Below are 22097 nucleotides of genomic sequence, written 5' to 3'. Positions count from 1 at the left end.
CTCTGACATTACTGTTTGCACATACACTCTACCCCTCTTTTTTTCTCTTTCCTTGACTATCCCTTCACCTCCCTATAGACTTGTCATCCCAGTTTGTGGATTGCTACAATGGGAGAAAGGGAATTAGGGATAAAAGTTTCTACAAACATCTGCAGCTAACCTACTCGTTTGATCATTTTACAGCACAGACACCCACTCACTTGTGGGGTTTATAGTAATCAGAATGATTAGACACTGAAAAGCATGAACCACATGCCAGTTCAGCTTGTGTTTCATGCACTAAACACACAGCTTTAATTACACTTCAGGCATCACTGTGTGACATGCTCCCTCTCTAGTATATCTCTTTTTAAAATCTGATTTGAAATGCCTCCAAAATAGGCACACGAGTGATTTTTAAGAAACTTAAGTATGAAATAAAAGATACCATTCAATATAATATGAAACTTATTTGTTAGTGACAGTGTGCCAGGTCCTAACAAATAGGTGCCAGTCCTAATCTGGCAGGTCCCGGACCAATCAAGCCCCGTGGCAACGTGTTGTGAAAAACTCATTAACTTGCGAGGTTCCCATATACACTTGAAATGTATTGCCTGCCATCTTTTCTCATACAAGTCCTCGGTCTTATTTTATTTCATTATGTTTCACTAGGTAACATCAAACGTGATGCCTAGTGTTAAAGTTTCTAAAGCAGCCCCATATTAAATCAGTTCAAAATGTTAATATTGGCCTAACCCTAACCTTTTACAGATGGACATTTGTTTGATGAGAGTAAACTGAAACAGAAAAGTTGCAGCCTGGAACCTAAAACACTGAGTTGAATGATGCTAAAACACAATGCAAAGTTTGATGATAATTCTCTGTGGATTTGACACTATTAGCTACTCCTAACCCATACAGATGTTTCTCCTTTCATATGACCTGTTTGCTGCTGCGTTTCCGCAGCAACACTGAGTCCAGTTAGATAGAGTGTTTGGCTCATATACTCACATCAAATGGAGGTGGCGTCATCTTTATTGTTCATTGATCACTATCAAAGGCTAACTCCATGTAGAAAGCTAGGAATGTCAGGCAACATCTGTGTGCAGGGGTTGTGAATTTAAGAGCATGGATTTACGCTGATTTATTTTTTTTCTACCATGTGACCCTCTGTAGATACAGACAGAGTTATTTCAAACTCGCAGTCTGGACTGCTCACATGTGCCACCTGGTAGTTGTCTGTGTGCACCGCAGCTAATGCAAAATCAGCTGAATGAAATAAAGATCCCCTTTAATGCCACAACAATGGCATCACCTGAGAGGAGAAACATCTGTAGTCATTTGATCCACTCATATATAACGTAACATAAATACATCAACCAGTGCAGCTCAATCACATAGTAATGGCTATAGCCATTTTTTTGTTTTGTTTTGTATAGTTTGCTTTCATCACACATACACAGTCTGGCTGTAGTAGTCTGGTCACAGTTACTTGTCTTATATGGATGGTTGTGCATTACAGGCTGTGGTCATCCGTCTTCCTGACAGCAGACATATACAGTATGAAGAAACATGCTTAATGGGGCTCACTGCCATGCACCTCTGGACTTGTAATGACCTTGTTAGCTCACTGGCTAGCTACTGTATGTGTTTGCATTAGCATTCATAGCAGGAAAGAAGAATTCCCTTCTTCTCCGCTCCCTGTTGCACCCAGTTTATCACTCCTACACTGGCAGGTGTGACTGAGAGAGTGAAGGAGGTGAGATATTGGCCAGCAGCAGTGGCGGTGGTGTGGTAATTAACAATGCCATTACTTTCCCTGCACGGTATGTGGTGTATGTGTGTCTCTGAGTGTGTGTGTGTGAGTGAGTGAGTGTGTGTGTGTGTGTGTGTGTGTGTGTGGCTTTTATTACTATGCAGCTGTACTTAAGGCATTCTGCCATGCAGCATGAGATGGCATTTTAATTACATTTGTCACACGGTCACAAGTCCGCTCTTGATCAGAACAAGAGATAGATGATACACTGCTGTCTCTGATAAATCAGAGCAATCAAACAAGGGAAGATGTATGCTGTGGACTCATCCCATTTACTGTTGTTAGACCCTGACAAAGTGCACTTCACAGACCTAATGTTCCAGAGAGAAGCTGCAGATCCAGTCACACCAGAAGGGAGACAGCAAAGTATATGAAAGTATTTTTTTTTTCTTCTTCCCAGAGGGCCTCTGTTTTTTTTTTTTTTTTTTTGTGTGTGTGTGTTTTTCGTTTCGTATCATCCAGCCTGAAATCAATTATCCTACTTCCACACAGAAAATTGCACAATTATTTTCCAAATTAGACAGATTATTTTATTGTCAATCAGACTGGATAAGGGCGATTTCAGTAATTATGAGCTTTTGTTGTGCAAACTAATTCTCCGTCGACATCAGGGCTCAATATCACCCCGCTATATTTCCCCTCAATCTAAGAGGTGGTTCAGCAGGTGGCTCTCTGACAATTATCACTCTGATTGGCTTGGGTTCACTGCATCAAAACTCATTAATCTCGCTCACACCTTGCCACAACAGCACGGAATGATTGATTGAAGACATGAATTGGATTGATGTCGGTGGAGAGTATGAGATTGTCGGCATAATACAAATACTCAAGATGGTGTTGCCCATCGTGTTTTTTCCTGCCAGCACACTTAAACCCACAGAGCTGTGATCCAACAAAGGAGCCATATAATGTATCACAGAATACTTAATTGCTTCGCATTAAATCATTGGTGACTCCCAGCTGTTCAATAATGATGCTCAATCTTCACTAAACAGAAATTGGCATATAATCATTTTTGGCAGCCATGTTTTAACATGGGCTTTACTTGTCTCATGTGATCATTAAGTTCACAAAAAAAGAACTTGAAAATCAACCTCTCTCATTTAGTGCTTGATATTAAGGTTCTTACAGTAAGAGTTAGTTAATAAGTTGTAACACCCTTGTATGTCTTTAGAAGTTGCGTTCTGACATTAATAAGCCTATATGTACAATTGTTATTAATGATAACAATTAACCATAATAAACATGGTTAATATGCAATTATAAGGCAAATATACAGACTTCTAAGAACATGTGTAACAGTTTATAACTGCCTAAGAACATTCATAAAAGTTATTTATGATTGTTTTTAATATTACAAACACATTTCCTTAGTTTAACTCACAGTATTTACCTTTTATGTCATTGCTGAAACTTTTCTATGCTTTTTCTAATCTTTAATAAGATCTATACATCATTGATTATGTATTCATTTATAGTTAATTATGGTTTTGCAGTTATCAGATTTAAAGTGAAAACAATGCCAGGGGAGGTAAATAAACGCTTCATTATGGACTTTATTTAAACTTTAAATCTCACAATTATAAAAAAACAAAACATCTTTATGATGCTATTTTTAATAGTTATATAGGTTTATTAATGTCAGTAAGCCTGATAAGGACTTAAAAGGCCTTATTATCTATTAACCACAGCTCATTATGCGGACCTTAATATATGCCTGCTCACTGCCATGACAGCAGTGCTTTCAGAGGGTGGTTAGGGGTTGAGTTGTCAGTGTAGATTTTAATGAGGTGACTGTTTAGATCTACAGTATATCAAAGCTTTCTCGGTTTTTAAAGTAAATTCACAGTGGATTTCACTCTGTAGAAAACAGAATAAATCAAAATGTTTAATATTAACAATGGATCAGATTATTATCTGTTATGTACATGGGATCCATTGTAACGACCAATTCTCAGAAAATGCCTCCAACTCTGTGGTCTACCCCGGGTAACCGCTGCATTAAGATGAACCCTAAATTCTACTATTTAGATTAGCAGCCCAATCAGGAGATACATGACCTGATCTGAATGATTTTCAAATTAGATTTAGACCTAACTATCAACCTGTTCTACAGTGAGCACCTATAGGTATTTGGTGATATCTAAAAATATCAAGTCAAACTCAAATTGTCAGACAATGCTCACCTGAGCATTCCAGCCAGTATCCGACAGAATGTGTTTGCATTTGTTGGGAGCAGCTCGGGATTAGCTAGCCAAGGTAATTCCACAGCAGAGCCAGCGTAAAGGCCAACAACTGTCTCAAAGCCACCACCGAGGAGATTGGTTAACTCATAACCTCTTCAGGGGGCGTCAGTCAACTCCACAGCAGAGCCACCGCCAGGGCCATTGCTTGACTTTATACCAGAGTCGCCACCAGGGTCATCAGTCAACAACACAGCTGCCACAGGGGCCATTATTTGGTAATGATGATGTTGGAGAAAAACACTGCAGTCCCAAGCAGCCAACCTTTTTTCTGAATATGCTACAAAAAAATTATGTAAAACAAAACGATAATTTTGTATGTACTATTATAAGGACTCTTGGCTGGAATATCCTGTCTGCTGTTTTCCTTTTCAAATGGTGCCACTTCCAGAGTAATTGGTGCGAAGGATTCACTATACTTCACTGCGCTGTAAGACACTAGCCTATGTAACAGGCCTACTTTAACGGTTGGCAGCACATGTTCATTTGTGAGCATGTCTGTGCTTTAGATATGATATGAGTGAGTATACTTGTCAGTTTTCAGTTGGCCCCATGGCTCTCAATCGCCTGTTTATAGATGTATTAGTAGCTAGTTTGCTATTTTCAACAAGCTCTCTAAGGATTTTAGATGCATAGATAGATACATAATAGATACATAAACAAAATACTTTGGTAAATGCCCGAATGCCATTATCAGGTATCGTCACAGACGTACCTCAGTCCACAAGAGCTACCCCATGTGACAGTTACTCTGGGTTGCTATGCTAATATTAAACTGACAAGGAAGGCTGTTGCTGCCACAGCTCTTTTCAGCTCAGGGGCTGTCGTGCTAACGTTAGCGGCCACAGGAGCGTGTTACTCCCACAGTGCCTCTTTTTAAAGGTTTTGTGATACTTGGTAAGTGGCTGAACAACAATCTGTCACTGGCACTGTTGGTCACTCTTTCTTTGGGTCGGCGGGGGGGGCTCTGTGCTTAAAGCTCCTCAGTTAGCAAGCTGCTAAAGATCAGGCTCAGTGGCAACTAGAAATAGAAAGAACATCATTGCCATCGCTAATCGTACCTAACTACCTCACGTCTTACTCACATGTGAGAGAACCCCTAATATAATCACAACAACAAAACAAACAAGTTGGGCTATGTTTTGCTAAGACTCTACTCTTTGTATTGTGTGACGGCTGTAGAGGAACTACTGGACTGGATCTTTTTTTTTTTTTTTTTTCCTTTTGATGATCACATGAAGCACAGCTATGTACTGACACTCCCTCATAGACATTCACACATCGGGGAGCCTCTCAGCCTCTCTAAGCTGCATGTTCATTCATGACCCATGCACCACACAGAAACTTTTACAAAGCGCCATGAATGTTCTTCTGCTGAATGACAGAGCTCCAGCAGACTGCCTGTTTCCAGTCCGGCTGCAGAGAGTCAGACAGCAGCTGCTCATGGCTGGTTAGTTCTGACAACTGACTGTTCCTGCACACAGGCTGTCAGTCTCTCTGGTCAGTGGCTCCTTACCTCCCGCTACATAGCCACAAGGCCAGGTCTCCTGCAGTTGTCCCGAGCAGTCCACTGATGCATGTTTTAGATTATGCTTCAAAAGAGCTAGCAGAATTGGGATGCAGAATTACCGCCACACTGTAAAGAATCAGATATTCCCTTTTGAATGTGATTGAGACCAACAGAGGATACTTAAAGGAAGGTTATAATGGACTTGTGTTCAGCAGCTAGCAACATCGAGGACATTCTAAACATGTGGAAACAGCCTTTGGGCTGTAGCCCTTTTCATTCCAATAAAAGCTGCTCATTGGCGTTTTGAGGCATAAAAAGGTTGACATCCCAGGTAGGAATATATCACACAGGCCACAGAGTGTGCGCACTGGTGACTTCCACCTGCCGAGCTGGCTAACTTTCGATTTAGTGCTCGGGTAACTTGAATAGGGAAAAGATCATTTAATCATGCGACTCTTCTTGATAGTTTATTGGATGGAAAGACTCAAACTTCTGAGATTGAAACAAGTCTTTTCGCGGGGGTGACACTCAGAAAAATGTACATGATGTAATGACACAGTTTAGTAGTATAGTCTCTGGTTTCTACTCCTTAAATCCGTTTATATGTTTATCATGGTTATTTTTGGATAATGGAGTGTTGGTCCTGGACTGTTGGTTTGACGAAGGCAAACTGAAGGTTTGTCAGCTAGGGTTCACATGTCTAAAGCATATTGTTGAAAGGAGCTGAAGGATCAGCTGAACTGAAAATAATCATAAGTTGAAGTTCTATAATTATGATAAATAACTGTACATGACTTTGGTTTAGGGACAATACACTGATTAGAATTTGTCTGAAATGCAAAAATTGGGTCATGTAGAGGTTCCATGTGCAGTAAACCAAGTAAGTGTAAGGTCACTCCCCTTGGATGGCTAAAGTTGCCTGTTTCTGATTACAATGTCATAGTACGCTTATGAGAGGGAAAAAAATAATAAAATGAAATCAAACCTTTTTTTTTTCTGTTGAACATTTTTTCACTTGCCATTCATAATCTTGCATGCTAATGTTAGCAGAGATTATAAGAAAGCATCTGTGCTTGACGTCTTTGAACAGATGCTGCAGCACAGTCTCCATGCCCGTCCTTTTTATTTTTCATTTCTACTCGTTTGCCATTCAGAAAATGGCAAACGTGCTTTAAAATATGGCAAATAAGCGGATTTCCCAGAATGCCGTAGGATTCCTTTAATGCTGCAACAGAAAACGGATGTATGTCTGCATCTTTCATTTTGTCGTCAAGAGAGTGTGGGTGGTGTGGGTGAAAGATAGAGAGGAATGTGGGCTGCTGGGGATGCATGGTTCTTGTTTGCATGCAGATGTGTGTTTTTTTTCGTGTGTGTGTGCAGGTGATAGAGGAGGCGGAGGCAATAAAAAATTACTGCAGTGATTGACAGGCTGGGTTGGACAGGGACGGAGGACCCTCATTAGCTGCATCCATCCCGAGCGCTATGTTTCTATGACAATGTCAGATGCACTGCCTATTAGTGCCACTTACACAGACAAGGCCCCTCGGGGAGGGAAACACATTCAACTAGAGTCCCGTACTGTGGCAACCCTTTGGAGGGCCTCTGTCCCATCCATTGCACATCATGTTTTGGTTTAGTTGAGGGATATGTCTAATCCCTGAGAGACAGCTAGCAGAGAGGATTTGGGAAGAGACGTTTGTGTCTGTATGAGTGTTTTTTTTTTTTTTTTTTTTAATGTTTACGTGTGTCTGTGTGTGTGGGGCAGATTCAGGTCGATTGTGCGAAAACAGACAAGGTGTCACTTTTCACCGGTCATCATGTTGTGCTGTCTGGATTGCTGAGACGTGCAAGGATATAATTATAGATAGCACTTAGCACTGTATAAGAAAATGTAGCCGACTCTGCTGATGGTGTCTGCCAGAGTGTCAGGCACAGCTAGAAAGGATAAGCACACCATTTACATTTAACTGTGCTGTGAAGAGTGCCGTCTCATTACACGAAATGCCCTTTTTCTGATGAAAGTACTGAGTATGTTCTTCATCTGCAACAGAGAACTAAACTGTTAACTGGGAGGGATGAATATCAAATATCTGCTGGTTTGCAATAGGGTGAAGTTGAGATCCAACATTTTAACAACGTTCATGTGTCTGTGTCCATCAGGTGGCAGGAATTAAAGGCATGTTGATTGCTAACATGAGGCAAGACAACCAGGTCAAGACTTACATCACCTACAATAAAGGCCGGGACTGGAGGCTCCTGCAGGCTCCTTCTGCTGACCTGGATGGAAACGACATCCACTGCATACTGGTGAGATACTGTATATTAATGTTGCTCTAAAGCCGCTTTTGCCTCTGTTTAGAAAGTGATGTAAGTAAGTATGCCAAGTGAAGGGACTGTGGCAGTGTAAGCCAATGTGAGACCATTTAATTCAAAATAAAATGTCTGGCTTTGTAAAATGGCAGTTTTATATGTCGTTGCCAATGGCCTTATGTGTGCTTGATGAATGCCTTATAGACCACTTTCAAGCTATTAATAAAAAGAACATATTGGATTCCATTTTTTCCCCCATTGTTTGTTTGTTGTTTTTAAAGCTTTGTCCCTGACAAAATGTTCAGATCAACTTAAAAACTAATAAAATAAACCAAGTGGCAAGTCAAGTTTTAACTCCCTTCATATTGAAAAGTGTTCATAAATAAAACATGCCTAAGCTGACAACAATGGACTTTGTCTTATACGTATGCTGTTACTATGGTTAGGCCTATCTCTCTTTCCACAGTGCTAGTAACGGTCATTGGCTGCCTACTCAGGACGACATACGCCTGAGTTAAAATCTGCTGCAATAAGCTGACAATCGATGGGGGAAGCATATTTTTTTTAAATTTATCTTATTTTTTTTCTGATAATGCTACATTGTGAACAACAAATGAGCAGGAGGACAGCTAGAATTACGCTGTTAGCAGCCAAGTCCTGTGGTGTATTTGGCTAATGAATCTAATACGATTCAGTATGAGCTAATAGCTTACAGTTAATGGAGCTAATTGAGCTAACAGCCAAACACACACAGCAGGAATGAGAGTTTCTGTTTGTACAGAAACACGAGATGTTAAACAATGAACTGCAGTTTAACGTGACAATCTAACAGGTTACAATACATAAATGCCTCAGGTGAGGAAAGTACTCTGAGTACTAATATTCTGAACTAACAATTATAGATGATGATAACAAAGTTAAGAATCAACAAGTTGGTTTTGGGAAGCTTTACATTCACTTCATGGCAATGAAAAGTTGTTTGTCTGGGATGTTAGTGGTACCAGTCAGCGGCAAATAGTGTTTTAGCAGTCGGCCACATAACTAGTCAAGTGGTTGTTGAAGTCTCTTGTTGACTCTTACTCCTGGAGGCTGCCCAGTAAATCCAGTCTAATCTGCTATTTTTTAATAACAATACACTGCTACACTGTTTTATAATTACACTATTCAAACGTATACACATATTTCTATTTCTTACATTTGTATGATAGTGTTTATTTTTTTACTATTATCATTCTTTAATGTAATATTACTGTCCTTTGCTTTGACGCACACATTTCCCCGTTTGCGGGACTAATGAAGGAATTCTAATTCTGATTCTAATTCTGATTGAGGGTCTTGATCAATGGCGCCTCAGTGATAGAAATGAGAACAGGACAAATGCTGCTCTTTTCCCCACCCAGACCTATTCCACCTGTTTGGAATTCTAAACATGCAAGCTTTCAGCCACAAGCACAGTGCTAACTCTTTAGATCCATCACAGGCCTTCTTCCACTGGCCTTCTGGAAACCACAGGGCATATGGACAAAATCCACTTATAAACATTGTCCACTTCATTTGTCACAGCAAATGAAAAATGTATTACGTCTGATCTTAAAAGACTTACCGAATAATTTATTAACCATTCATTACAGTAGTTACAACTTGCAAAAATGCAATTTATGATTGCCTGAGGATGCCTTATAAGAAAGTGAATCAGCAGCGCAATTACCCACCTTTGCTAAGTTGGACTGCAGGAAAAAGCTGATAAACAAGCTAATAAAATATATAATAATAGATAAGTAGATAGATAAGTAAATTATATAATAGTTTACTTTGCCAATTACAGCAAGACTGTGGCTTCACCTCATATTAGTGTTTAATATTGCTGTTTCTTCAATATTAAACACTGGAAACTGCATATTGTGCTTAAAATATAAGGTTAATAGGAAGATAAGGAAGATAATGGCAGCACCGGATAGACTTTATGTGTCTGACGTGTCTCGTTCCTCATTAGACAGCCTCCCTGCAACTAAAACTAACAGGATGACTGTTATGAGGACTCAAGTTGAAGACATTAGGGGGACTTCAAGCTGTTTAAGAGGTGATTTCTGAGCCGTGTGGTGTAGCTTACAGGTTCCCTGTGATTGTGCATTCATGTGACATTTTAATTACTGCCGGAGATTCCTTTTGATTACCCTGTTCACTCCCACTGCCCATGATGTCCTTACACCAGTGACACGCTGTCTGCTGCGGAGATGAAAGCAGACATGTTTTTTTTTTTTTTTTTCTTTTTCTTTTTTTTCTTTTTTCTGCTCTGTGAACAAATGTAATTGTCTTCTGTTGTGTGCATGCCCTGGAGACTTGGCTTCATACTTTAATGCAAATTCCTTCGCTCTTTGTATTAATGACAGATTAAATGCAATTAGCAAAACTTATCAAGGCACAGTCGGCTCTCTTTGGTAGACTAATGAATCTTGCTTGATTTTTCACGGGTTTCATTTTCGTTCTGCAATTTTGTTCTGACATGATCATTTTCTATATTGATAATCTCCAATTTCAACCCCCCTCCACCAATGTCACAGTCCACAAACAGAGGGGAGAGAATTCTACAGAGAGGTGAAGGAAGGATCGCCATGGAGAGACAGAGAAAAAGAGGGGGAGCTTATTTAACAGTAATGTCAGCTGTTACTATGCACTGCTCCCTGCTGATTTTAAGTGATTATTGTGAATGCCCTGATAAGTAAATATCAATAAGTAATGCTCACTTTGAAAAGTTTTAATTTTGTTAACTGGCCCCTGGATTTGTCCAACGTGCGTTCCCTGACTTTTCGGTAATGCGATGGAACAGCATCCTGTTTGTGCTGTGGGACCTTTAGATTTACAAATTAAGTACTGACTGTGTTGGTATTGCTCCTGGAACATAATTAATGTAATGAACATGCATAATTAACATTAGTGATATTGCTCCAGGGCCATCTGGGAAACTGACCAAACAAGATTTGCAATGTCATAGCTTTGCGAGTGTGAAAAGGACCAGAAAAATTCTCAAATGGGAGAAGTTATCCATTCAAATGAGTGTTTAATGTTTTGTAGTAATAGTTGTTGCCCAAACCCAACCAAGTATTTTTCTTGCCTAAATCTAACCAAAGAGTGACAGAAGATTAAAAAAAACAAACAAAAAATGGAAAATAGTGTTAACTTAGTATAAAAATATTAACCCTTTAATTTTTAACCCTAAGCCTTAAGACATGCAGAACAATCACAGAGCCACTGCTGCACTAATTATGAAAGAATAGAGTCATAAGTTACAACAAATTAAAGAGCAGAAGCTGGGTTACAGTGTGTTAAAAAACATGTTTATATGACCCAAACACAGCCCAAACACTACTCAAATTAACAACTAAACATCAAACTTCATGACTCACCCTAACCCTAACCCTAGAAAATTGGCTTGGGGCTTACAGGGTTGAGTTAAACAGTTAAATGGTGTTTTCCAAATGGGATACAAACCACAGTCTACTGAGTGAGCGTTCAGTATGCAACCAACTCAGTCACAACGGCTTGCTTCAGTACTGGAACAACGCTGGTACTGGAGCAACACCAACACCAATTGCAAAACTGTGACATCACAATATGGGCTCGAGCACCATCCTTCACAATCAGACATATTACACTGTTATAATTAGGCTCTGAAAATAATGATTTAAAAAAAGTCTGTACCTGGCATCACTATCAGATACTAAAACAATACAGTCTACTTAGCTTTGAGAGATGTACACATTTCTGTTTTCTCAAACTTGATCATCAAGCGTATCAATAGTCTAGCACAAGAGCCTCTTTCAGGATATAGCCAAAGACAAGACAGTAACAGAGTGACATGGAGCATGGTGAATGGTAACTGTAAAATACCACGCTGTAGATCTACAAAATGGACAGCTCTGCCGTAAAAGGCTGTCAGCCAACTAAAATCAAACAAATGTTTAAATAAAATATTAAATTATGTAAAATATTTTACAACAAGGGCTGAAAGCAAACCAAAGCTGTTCCCAGTTTTAGCTTATTGTACTTTGGTGTAGGATATATGTGTGTTGATGTAGTGTGGTATGTGTGTTGTACTCTGATTTTATGATACTGAAGACTGAATGCTGGATGTCTTAAAAAAGCCCAAATAGGGACAAAATTTGAAAAAAATTACAGTTACATTATCTCTATTGTTATCAAGTTAAACTGCATCGTCACTATCAAATACACTTTGTATTAATTAGAAATATAGCAACGTGATAGGTCAGTCTGAGGCTAAAGAAATGAGGTTTCATGGCTGAATGAATGATCAACCAATTTTCTGTCTTTAACTAAAAATAATGATTTATCATCTTCCTCCACAGCCATTCTGTTCACTCCATCTTCAACTGCAAACGTCAGAGAACCCATACTTGTCAGGAACGATCTCCACCAAGAGTTCTGCACCAGGAATAATAGTTGCCACAGGTAAGACAAATGACCCAACTAAAGAAAAATAACTGTCCATTAAAGAATCATTCTGTAACTCTCAGCCACCTGCTCCAAACATATAGGGGGTAGTATTTCACTCCCTCAATGTTCAGTTCATCTCCTCTGTGTTATTCATTGATATGTACAGTCATGGTCAAAGGTTTACATACAGTTGTGAAAAAAAACAAAAAACAAAAAAACAAAAAAACATGTATATCATGGCAGTCTTCACCTCCAATGATTTCTACAGCTCTCATGATAGAATGAGTGGAACACAAACTACATTTTCACAAAAAAAACAAAAAAAACACACACACACACACACACACAAAAAAAAAAAAAAAAAAAAACATTCATGAAGTTTGGATCAGTAATGAATTTATTATAGGTCTTCTGAAAATATAACCAAATCTGCTGGGTCATAAATATTCATACAGCAATTCTAATATATAGTTAAATGTCTCTTGGCCATTTTCACTTCAATGATGTGCTTTTGAAAGGCATCCGCATGCCTTTTGGCAGGCTTCTGGCTGAATTTTGACCACCCCTGTTGATAGAATCAGTGGGTTAGGTTTAGGGTTAGGGTTAGCCACTCATTGTGGCAAAACAACTCAGTTTTTGTTTCATTCGGACATCCAGTTTTCCTCCAGAAGTTTTTGTCTTTGTACATGTCGGCAGCAAACTTCAGTCGAGCTTTAAGTTGCCATGTCTGGATCAAGGGCTTCTTTCTTGCACAGCAGCCTCTCAGCCCATGTTGATGCAAAACACACTTGACTGTGGACACTGGCGCCGGTCTTCCAGCAGCTTCTAATTCATTTCAGACTTGCTTGGTTTTTGGTTGACTACAAGTAAGTGAGATCTTAAGCCACTTTAGACCTACTTGTCATATCATGCCTGGCGATGTGCAAAATGCAGTTGAATGATCAAATATTAAAGTGATGAACTGCTAAAACTTCTTATTTTTATGGCATGTTTCTTCTAATCAGCAAGGTTGAACAGCTCTGCATACGCAACTCGTCATGTTCTGTGATGTATGCCACAACTTAGGCACGTACAGTAGTGTGTGCTGCTTTCCACCAACCTACACACTCAAAACAAGTAACTACGAGCTACAGCACAGGAACAGAAGTAGAAACTGATTTTAGGACCTAAGACAACTAGTAACCTTTATACATTAAAGATGGCATGTCCAGGCTTTGCTCACAGACTCAGATTTCTGGTGGCAAATATATTCACAGCTGGACAATAATTATGACAAAAGTTTCAGTGCACAGCAGCAGCTTTGAATACACCATCAGCCTACCTTGTTGTAGTTAGGTTGTCTGTTATCACCTGCTCCAAAAGTGTCCTGTGCCATGCTTTGCAGAAGGTTCATGGTGATGAATATTGAGGCCTATGTCTACTGTTAAAACGAAGTGCAATAGCAGGAGACTCAGGAAGGCAATATCACAGAAGAAACACTGAACAGTGGAGCCAAACCCAAAGAGCTCTAGTAAGAGGTGAAATGAAACAAGAAGGCAAAACAGAAAATATAAAAACACAGAAAGTTCATATAAAATGCTACAAGTAAAAGCAATATCACAGAACATGGAGAGACAGAGAGAGAACATGCAATAATAGAAATAAAAGAATGAAAACAAGGAAGATGACATCAAGTAAAAAGGAATTAAGAACAGATAAAAAGATTACGAGCATCAAGAGGAATAAAGGACGATAAATAGATTAAAGATAACAAATAATAGCAGCAAAGGGCAGAATGAAAAAAGGAAAAAGACATCACAGGGGAGGATTTAAAAACAGATAGCCATAGAGCAGTGAAATAAAATGAAAAATGGAAAGATGAAAATTCAGTTAAAAAAGGGATGATTTCACTTAAAAGCAAGTCTATAAAAGGTTGTTCTTAGAAGTTACTGATTCTGCAAGCCTTTTCTCCTCAGGCAGGTTCTTCAAAAGTCGAGGGGCCCTGACGGCAAAAGCACGGTCACCCTTAGATTTGAGTCTTGACTTTGGAATGACCAGAAGGGTCTCATGCAAGGATCTAATGCTGCAAATAGGGGTCAAATGGGCTCTATATTCACTATTGTGTAACTTGGGGCTAGACCCAAGACCCAAGCTTTAAAAGTTATCAGTCAAATCTTAAAATCAATTGTAAAACAGACAGGGAGCGAGTGAAGAGAAGCAAGGGTAAGAATAATGTGATGGATTCTGCACAAGTTGGAGGTGGGAGAGAGACTGTGGTTGATGCCAGACAGGAGGGGAGTTTCAGTGGTCCAGTCAAGAAAAGTGGAGAGCGTGAGTAAGTTTATATGAATGTGACAGTGTTGCTTTGATTTCGGAGACGGTTCTTAATTGCAAAAAGCAGCACTGCCTGGTTCAAATGAAAATGCTCATATCCATTTATAATTATGATTTCTGGCAGTCGGCTTTTTGTTGATGGTTAAGGGACCAAGGGTATTTTCAATGATTATATAAAATAAAAACTGACCAAAACTCCAAACTTGCTGTGCACCACGGATAATATGAGGCAAAGTTAAGAATAAAACCACCTAAGTGCAGTGCCTTTGACGCTCATCCAGGTTTCAAGACAGGTCATTACAGTGGCACTGTCTACTGTATCAGAAGCAGCACTTATATCTAGAATAATTAAAACGGTGTCTCTCCTCTGTCAGCTGCAGATAAAGGGGACATTCAATTTGTTGACGAGGGCAGTTTCTGTGCCATGTGATGCACTGAAACCTGACTTGAACTCCTCAAAGATGTCATTATGACACATAAAAGCTGAAAGACTTGAGAGATTGGCCTAAAGTGATTAAGGACGATGAGCTCAAGGTTGTGTTTCTTTAAAAGAGTTTGGACCACAGCATGTTTAAAAATAGATGGAAAATGACCTTTAGATAGCGAGCTGCTGATAATCAATAAAATACTGGGCCCAGCTGTGTCAAAAGACTCTTCAAGAAATTTGGTGGGCTGCTCGACAATTCAGGTTTGAGTGGGCTACAATAAGTAAGGATGTGCCTCCAATCTGATGTCATTTACCTTATATGAGGGGAAATAAAAAAATAAATAAATAAATAAATAAAAAAAAAAAAAAAAGAAATAGAAATATCTCACATGTTTCTTGTGAGCTATTAATTAAATCACCAGGGGAGTGGGAGTGATAGAGTCTTAAAACTTTAAATACAATTCTAGGCTTAGAATTGTTTGATGAAATAATATTAGAATCAAAGGATGTTCTTCTTTAACTGCATAATGATCATTTTTCATTGCGTCTTTTCAGATCTCCTAAAATACATGTAAAACAAGTTTCTTCCATCATCTTTCCTTTCTCCTACAATCGCTTTTTTCATTGTTGTGTGGATTCGCTTTACCAGGGCTGCTGCGTTTTAAAAGACTTTTGAACCCTGTAGGGGGCAAAAAAGTCAACAACAAGATAATGCATTGGACTTACTAAATTCAATAGTGGACATTAACTGCACACAGATCATTTTTTTTGGCAGAAACTAAAAAAAAATAAATAAATAAATGTGTGAATCAACACAAATGATTAGTGTTGGCAAAAACTGATTGTGTCGTAGCAGACACAAAAGCGGACCCCAAACAGGGAGTAGATTAAAGGTGAATCTGTTGAACACACTGAACAACAGGCAGGTAGAGGTGGCGAGCTCACACTCAGGCAGGCGGCTCCATGGTCGTGAGGGTTGTATACTCAGGGAGTCCTGGGAGTGCACAGTGGCAGAGGTGCTGGCAGCTAGGTGATGTTTGGCCAGTTATTTAATCACTAGGGAAGATGAGAGACAGCCAAAGTAAGGCTGTAGGGAAAACTAACAGGACAACTAGAGACACTATAAAACACTGGAATTGCAGAATAGACCATGTACCAACTAGAGCAGGTGATAACAATCTGGCTGTGTGCAGAAGGGAGACCAGGGTATAAGAGGAGGTGCTGGTATCTGTGTCATGTATCCCCACTTGCTCAGTAGATACCTGGATGAGAGCTTCATGATCTGTGACCTATAGAATCTAAATTCACAAAATAAAGCAAGATGAGATTAAATGTCGGCATTCAACAACTAAGTCAGATAAAGTCAGTGCACATACATGTACTACACTCACAGGCTGAAAGAGTTGTTGGTGTGTGTCATCATTCCTTCTATCCATACACTGTGCATAGTGATGAATTTGTTACATGACCAGACTGACTGACATGGAGGAAAAAATCCACAGACCTCATTCTGAAATGCAGACAATATTGATACAAGGCTTCAGCAGTTGAAGTCCAAAATTTATTTGAAGCTTTTCGCTCCAAATCATCTTTTTGACAGTGAAAACTAGCCTAACTTGTGAAAATAGAATTATTGTCAGGAGGAAAATACCCACTATTTTCTTTAAGTCAGACAAACGGAGGGTTCAGTCTACTTCTTTGAGATGAACCTTAGAGTGGAGTTTTTGTGAAGAACGAGGACTTTGTATTCTGAGTCCCATCTCTACATTACATCATGAGACACAGCGAGCCAGTGTGGAAAGGAGGAACAATCTCAGGCACCAACAACAACTTCTTCAACAGTGGATATAGTGGTCGGTGATGAAACACAAATTCAGAATTTATCTGGAAAAATAAATAAATAAATAAATAAATATATAGGTAAATAAGTAAGTAAGTAAGTAAGTAAGTAAGTAAGTAAGTGAATAATACAATACATGAAAATACCATACAGCAGTGACTGAGTATTGAAGCTACTTTTGTCACTATGACTGAATAACAACTAAAATGAATGTTATTTTCAAATTGATTTTGTCTTCCAGCTGCTTGGTGAAGCTTTTGAGAAATTGGGAGAATTTTACCTAACATTAGATTTAGATTAGAGTCTGCTTAATATCATCAACCAACTTCAAATGCAGTCATGAATCAAAACAAGAGAAAATAAGTATGTTTTTTGACTGTTGCATGAACTCAACAGCACACCTTCTGAATACATTTCATTAAAAACATAAAAATAACTAAAAGCTATTTAAGGGCTAAAGTTAGTTTGAGTCGTGAACAGCAGCTATCTGCATGGACATTAACTGGCTCAAGCTACTTCCTGACAGATAAACTGGATGAGACCATCTAACGCTTATTGATTTGAAAGGTTTTAGTTACCTTCACTGTGCTTGCAAAAGTATATAGCAGTGTTTCCAACCTTCAAATCTCACAATTTAAAGTAATATGTTACAAATAAAGGCAACTAATAACTGACTGGAGAGCGATAATATCCAAAACTCAACCAAACTTGGTAAACCTCTGACACCCAGTCAAAATAGCACTTCCATCTTATGATCCTCAGTTGTGGCATCTGTGTATTAGATTACATTATAGCTTACTTATCTCAGCTTTTGAAATGGCACATTAACAAGAAAACATTCACATCGTGTCATTTAGAACGTTTTTTTTCACTGATGGCCAGCTTACAGCTTGTGTTAACAGTAGTTACTAAAGATTTCAGTACACAGCCAGTGTTACTCAAATGTTACCTACCAGTACGTATTTTTAAAACATTATTTTTTTACATCCCTGGTGTAGGGAAACCAGTGTATGTCATGCTGTGACTCCCCGCTCTTCCCACTCTTAAGAAAGGCCAGCAGCATAATAAGAATCAAGGTTTGAATGTGGTAGTTTATTGACGTCAGAGAAGAGCAGTGCCCAAAACAACACACATGAATGTGTTAATCAGCCCTAAACTTCCTGAGAGAAAACAATAATGTAAACTGACAAATAACTTAACTGATCTCCTAACCAGAAAACAAAAGAGAAAGACAAAGGAACCAAACCACTGCTTCATCAAAGATTTACTTTACAATTCACAATTCTAACAAAAGACTTGCTCCTTATTACTCACATATTCACGGAGAAGGGAGGTGAAGAATCATCAGCTGATGTTTAAGAAAGCTGTCGTCATCTCCCCCGTCCAGTCCAGAGGGATGACCAATCAGGAGGCCCAACCTGTCTCCACTTTAGTTCAAACACACCACTGGTACACAAACACACCTCACTGAGGTGAGGAGAGGGCCAACAGCAACACATCTGAGCAGGGTCATGACATTCCTCTTGTTGTGCTTCTTTTTTCTCTACTGCGGATATGTTTTCTTTACGGAAGCTGTCGTTTGGGATGATGATAAAAAGGTCAATTTCCTGGAGCTTCTGCATCGTTTGATTTACTGAAAACTATCCGAGACTGTAACTTCAACACAGTGGCCATTTTCTCTGGCCAGCTTGACTTCTCTGTCTTCTCCTGTGGCAGACTTGAGGCTGCAGTGACTCACTATTGCCTCCCACGGATATCTCTGCAATACAATACGTGGAACATGATGCTCAACGTGCTCTCAACTTCAAATAGGGTCTAAATTTGTAATTTGACTTATGAAAGCAAAGTATATTGGATGAGGATGTCCTGTGATACTCCGTCAGCTACTAGGCTCGCGAATGCAGCAGTGACGTGACCCCTCCATGCCCTCACTTCACACACTGCACTGCGGGACCCCCGAATCTTCTGCAGGAAATCATGTTGCAGATCACATGTCCACCTGGTTTGATGCCATTATTCCCAGCCAATTATGTATGTGTATGTGGCGTGTGTCAGCAGAAAAGCTGTGTTGTGTGCACACCCATGCCCGAGTGTGTGTTTGTCTTTTGATGTGCCTGTTTTCCGAATGTTGAACATACATCTCTGTTGCCATGCTTGCACAGTGTGTCCTTGTGTGTGCGTGTGTGTGTATTTCTGGCCGAGCCTTTGATTTGGCACTGAGATTCGCTTTCCCCGCTGTGCCTTTTAAGACGTCAGCTGGTGCAGGGATCATCTCACCAACATGACAAACACCATCCAGATCAAACACATGCCTATTTGCTGAGCCGTGGCCAAGATAGTGGAGCAGATCAACAAAAGAAGCTGGTTCACTCTCTGCACACTCACAGAAAAAAAAAAAAAAAGCTTTGGAGGCATTGTGTTGTAACACTGCAGACACACACACACACACACACACACACACACACACACACATACCAACCCCGTCCTCCATCTCCCATCTCCACAGCTCACATTATGCTGCCTGAACGATGCAGGCGTCCAAAGGAATTAACCTTGGGTCTTCTCTGGATTGTTCGCATCAATCAGGAGACTCAAGAATAAACACCAGACGTGGTGTGATTGGCAGCGTGTATTAAAAACACATATGGCCCCTTTATTTGTGCGATCTCGCAGCAGCTTTGTTGTGTCACATATTCTGTTGCCATTTCCACTGCAGGAAATATCGGAGCTGAGCTGTCTTACAACAACGTCGGCATGTTCATATCTTCAGATGCTGGCAACAGCTGGAGACAGGTGAGCTGACACAACAACCACTGCTTTTACAAATGTGCATTGTGTTAAAGTTTCTTGTTATACAACCCACGTGACACTTTGTGAGCACCTTTGATTTGCAAAGTGACACAGTGCATGAAGTTAGCACAGCAGGAAAGTGAGATAGACAGGTTACCGTTTATCTTTAAATGTTTCACACAGTTTCAAGTTTGCTAATTTCATTTAAAGTCTGCAACAGAAAATCAGCTCCCAGTTGTCTACCCTGGAGTGATTATTGTTGTTAGCGTGACATCATGGTGATTCGGTCCATAGGTCCTCGATGTTACAAGGACAGATACCGAATCGAATCAGTGTTAGATATCCAGCACATTTTTAATTATGGCTAGGTTGAAACGTTTTCCCAACTGACTCATTCTAAAACAAGGAGAAAAGGGTATTAAAAATGCACTTGATGGCTTCACACGTGACATTAATGCTAAATTAATGCTCAGAGGTTTAAGCTACAGGACATGACCAGCCAAGTATGTAAGTATGTATGTTAGTATCTGATTTAATGTTTCATGGTGCTGTTGAGGTGCCCACTGTACAGAAACCTAGTGAAACACTAGGAAGTGCTTGGATTAATGCTTTACTGTTTGAAATTCAAAACATCTAATTTTTACACATCCAATACAGAGCAGGACAGAGCTGTTAAAGTCAGGCTATAGTCCTTTTTTTTTTTTTGGTTGTTTTTTTTTCTATTTGTTTTTTCCATTTGTGTAATTTCATGTCTGTTTTTCTCTTACATGTGTCAAGCTACATGGAAAAAAAAAATTGGTTCACAAGAAAAACTTTTTTTTTTTCTTTTCTGTAATACTCAGTGTGACCACAAGATGCTGGAGTGCACGACTACTCTTGTCCTGATCGAGATGCTAATCATCCACGCTCCTCCAGGGGAGTTTGAATTTCTCACTCTACTCTAAACACAAGACGCATCCATTACAGTACATGTTAGCAGGTTATGTAACATGACATGTTTCTTTTGGCGGGGAATATGTCATACTTGACACTAATCCGCCATTAGTGCCACGGTTGGAATACTATTATCAGCCTTCTCGTCAATGGGTGTCTATAGTGAACAGTGAATCACTGCAACCGAGAGGAAGAAGAAGAATGTGTGTATTTCTGGCACAGAAAACAAGTTGTATTTGTGTGAGTTGGAGGCTGGAAAACACTTATTAATTCACGTTGTCCTTTAGCAGTGTGAGGACAGTGAAAGTCCTTGCATCCATCAGCATCAATCACAAGTGCCACTGCAGTATTTCTATGTTTACAGCAATCAGACTGACAGCTTGCCCAAATTATGCACGGCAATCAGTGGTATCCCTCAGCCTGGGTTATCATTTGAAAAATGGAAGTCTGATAGGTGAACGCTATTTATTTATTGAAGTCCGGTTACGGTGAACTCGCCCTTATGATTAGGACTCACAGTGAGGATATGGAGTGTAACGATTCTGTGAGAGCCGTCAGTGACTTTATTTACAGGCTTTGTTAATCAGACAATCCATATCTGCAGGTGGGGAGGATGTTCCACATGAGCTGATTGGGGAAGGCAGTGTGTGCGAGGAGATTGCACTGTCTCCAGTGCGCCCTGTGCAGCAAAGCGCATGGAGGGCATGATGTGTGCCTGCAGTTGTGTCCACTGCAGTGATTTCACCCACAGCAACTACATGAAAGCTAAAATCGTACCTGGTGAAATATGCACAGTATTTCTTATTTAATTCTGTTTGATTTGATTAGATTAGATCAGATTAGATAGGCTTTATTTACCCCACAACAGGGAACGTCACTTGTTACAACAGCTCAAGAAGCAACAAGTAAAAATAAGAAAAATCAGTGGGGATCAGTGGTTGGTCATTAGGAAATTACTGCTACACAGCTGCTTATCTCAGGTTTTCTCTTAAAATATGTACGTTTTTCCTGTCACATTTCTGCATGTGTCTGTTCAGATTTTTGAAGAGGAGCACAACATGTGGTTTCTGGACAAAGGAGGGGCCCTTGTTGCTGTCAAACAGCCGTCAGTGCCAACTAGGCACTTATGGTACGTCCACTAAGCCAACTGTTTGGGCTATCTTTCTCTCTTAGATTGCTTTATCCAATTTCTTACTGCTTTTTTTTAGATTAATCCAATGCTTATGGTCAAAAAATGAGTGTGTAGATATTGCATATGGCATTTGATCTATTAAGTGATGCACTTCCCCTGCGTCACATGGCGAAAAAATGTAATCTGAGATTTTCTTTTCAAGCCACTTATCATTAACAGCTAGCAGTCTTAGCCCCCCCCCCTTCCCTTTTAGTGTTTTCATTAACACATTGCCTTCCTCTTGCCAAATCAGGTTCCTACGCCGTGCCTCAGTGCAGGCTAATCCAAGTGAGACCAGATCTGTTCTCCAGTC

At 39.6% G+C, this 22097-nt stretch overlaps 1 protein-coding gene across 1 annotated transcript in view; it reads left to right on the top strand.

Moving 5' to 3' along the window:
* The window catches only part of sorcs3 (sortilin related VPS10 domain containing receptor 3), a 238433-nt gene that overhangs the window by 167864 nt on the left and 48472 nt on the right, over window positions 1-22097 (top strand). Inside the window, exons 10-13 of the mRNA XM_037115465.1 lie at window positions 7709-7855; window positions 12223-12325; window positions 19607-19683; window positions 21651-21742. Of these exons, the coding sequence (XP_036971360.1) occupies window positions 7709-7855; window positions 12223-12325; window positions 19607-19683; window positions 21651-21742 (419 nt within the window). The remainder of the gene's footprint in view (window positions 1-7708; window positions 7856-12222; window positions 12326-19606; window positions 19684-21650; window positions 21743-22097) is intronic.

This window comes from Acanthopagrus latus, chromosome 1, assembly GCF_904848185.1.
Source record: "Acanthopagrus latus isolate v.2019 chromosome 1, fAcaLat1.1, whole genome shotgun sequence".
In the NCBI taxonomy this organism is placed as follows: Eukaryota; Metazoa; Chordata; class Actinopteri; order Spariformes; family Sparidae; genus Acanthopagrus; species Acanthopagrus latus.
This window is presented reverse-complemented; position numbering and strand designations above follow the sequence as displayed.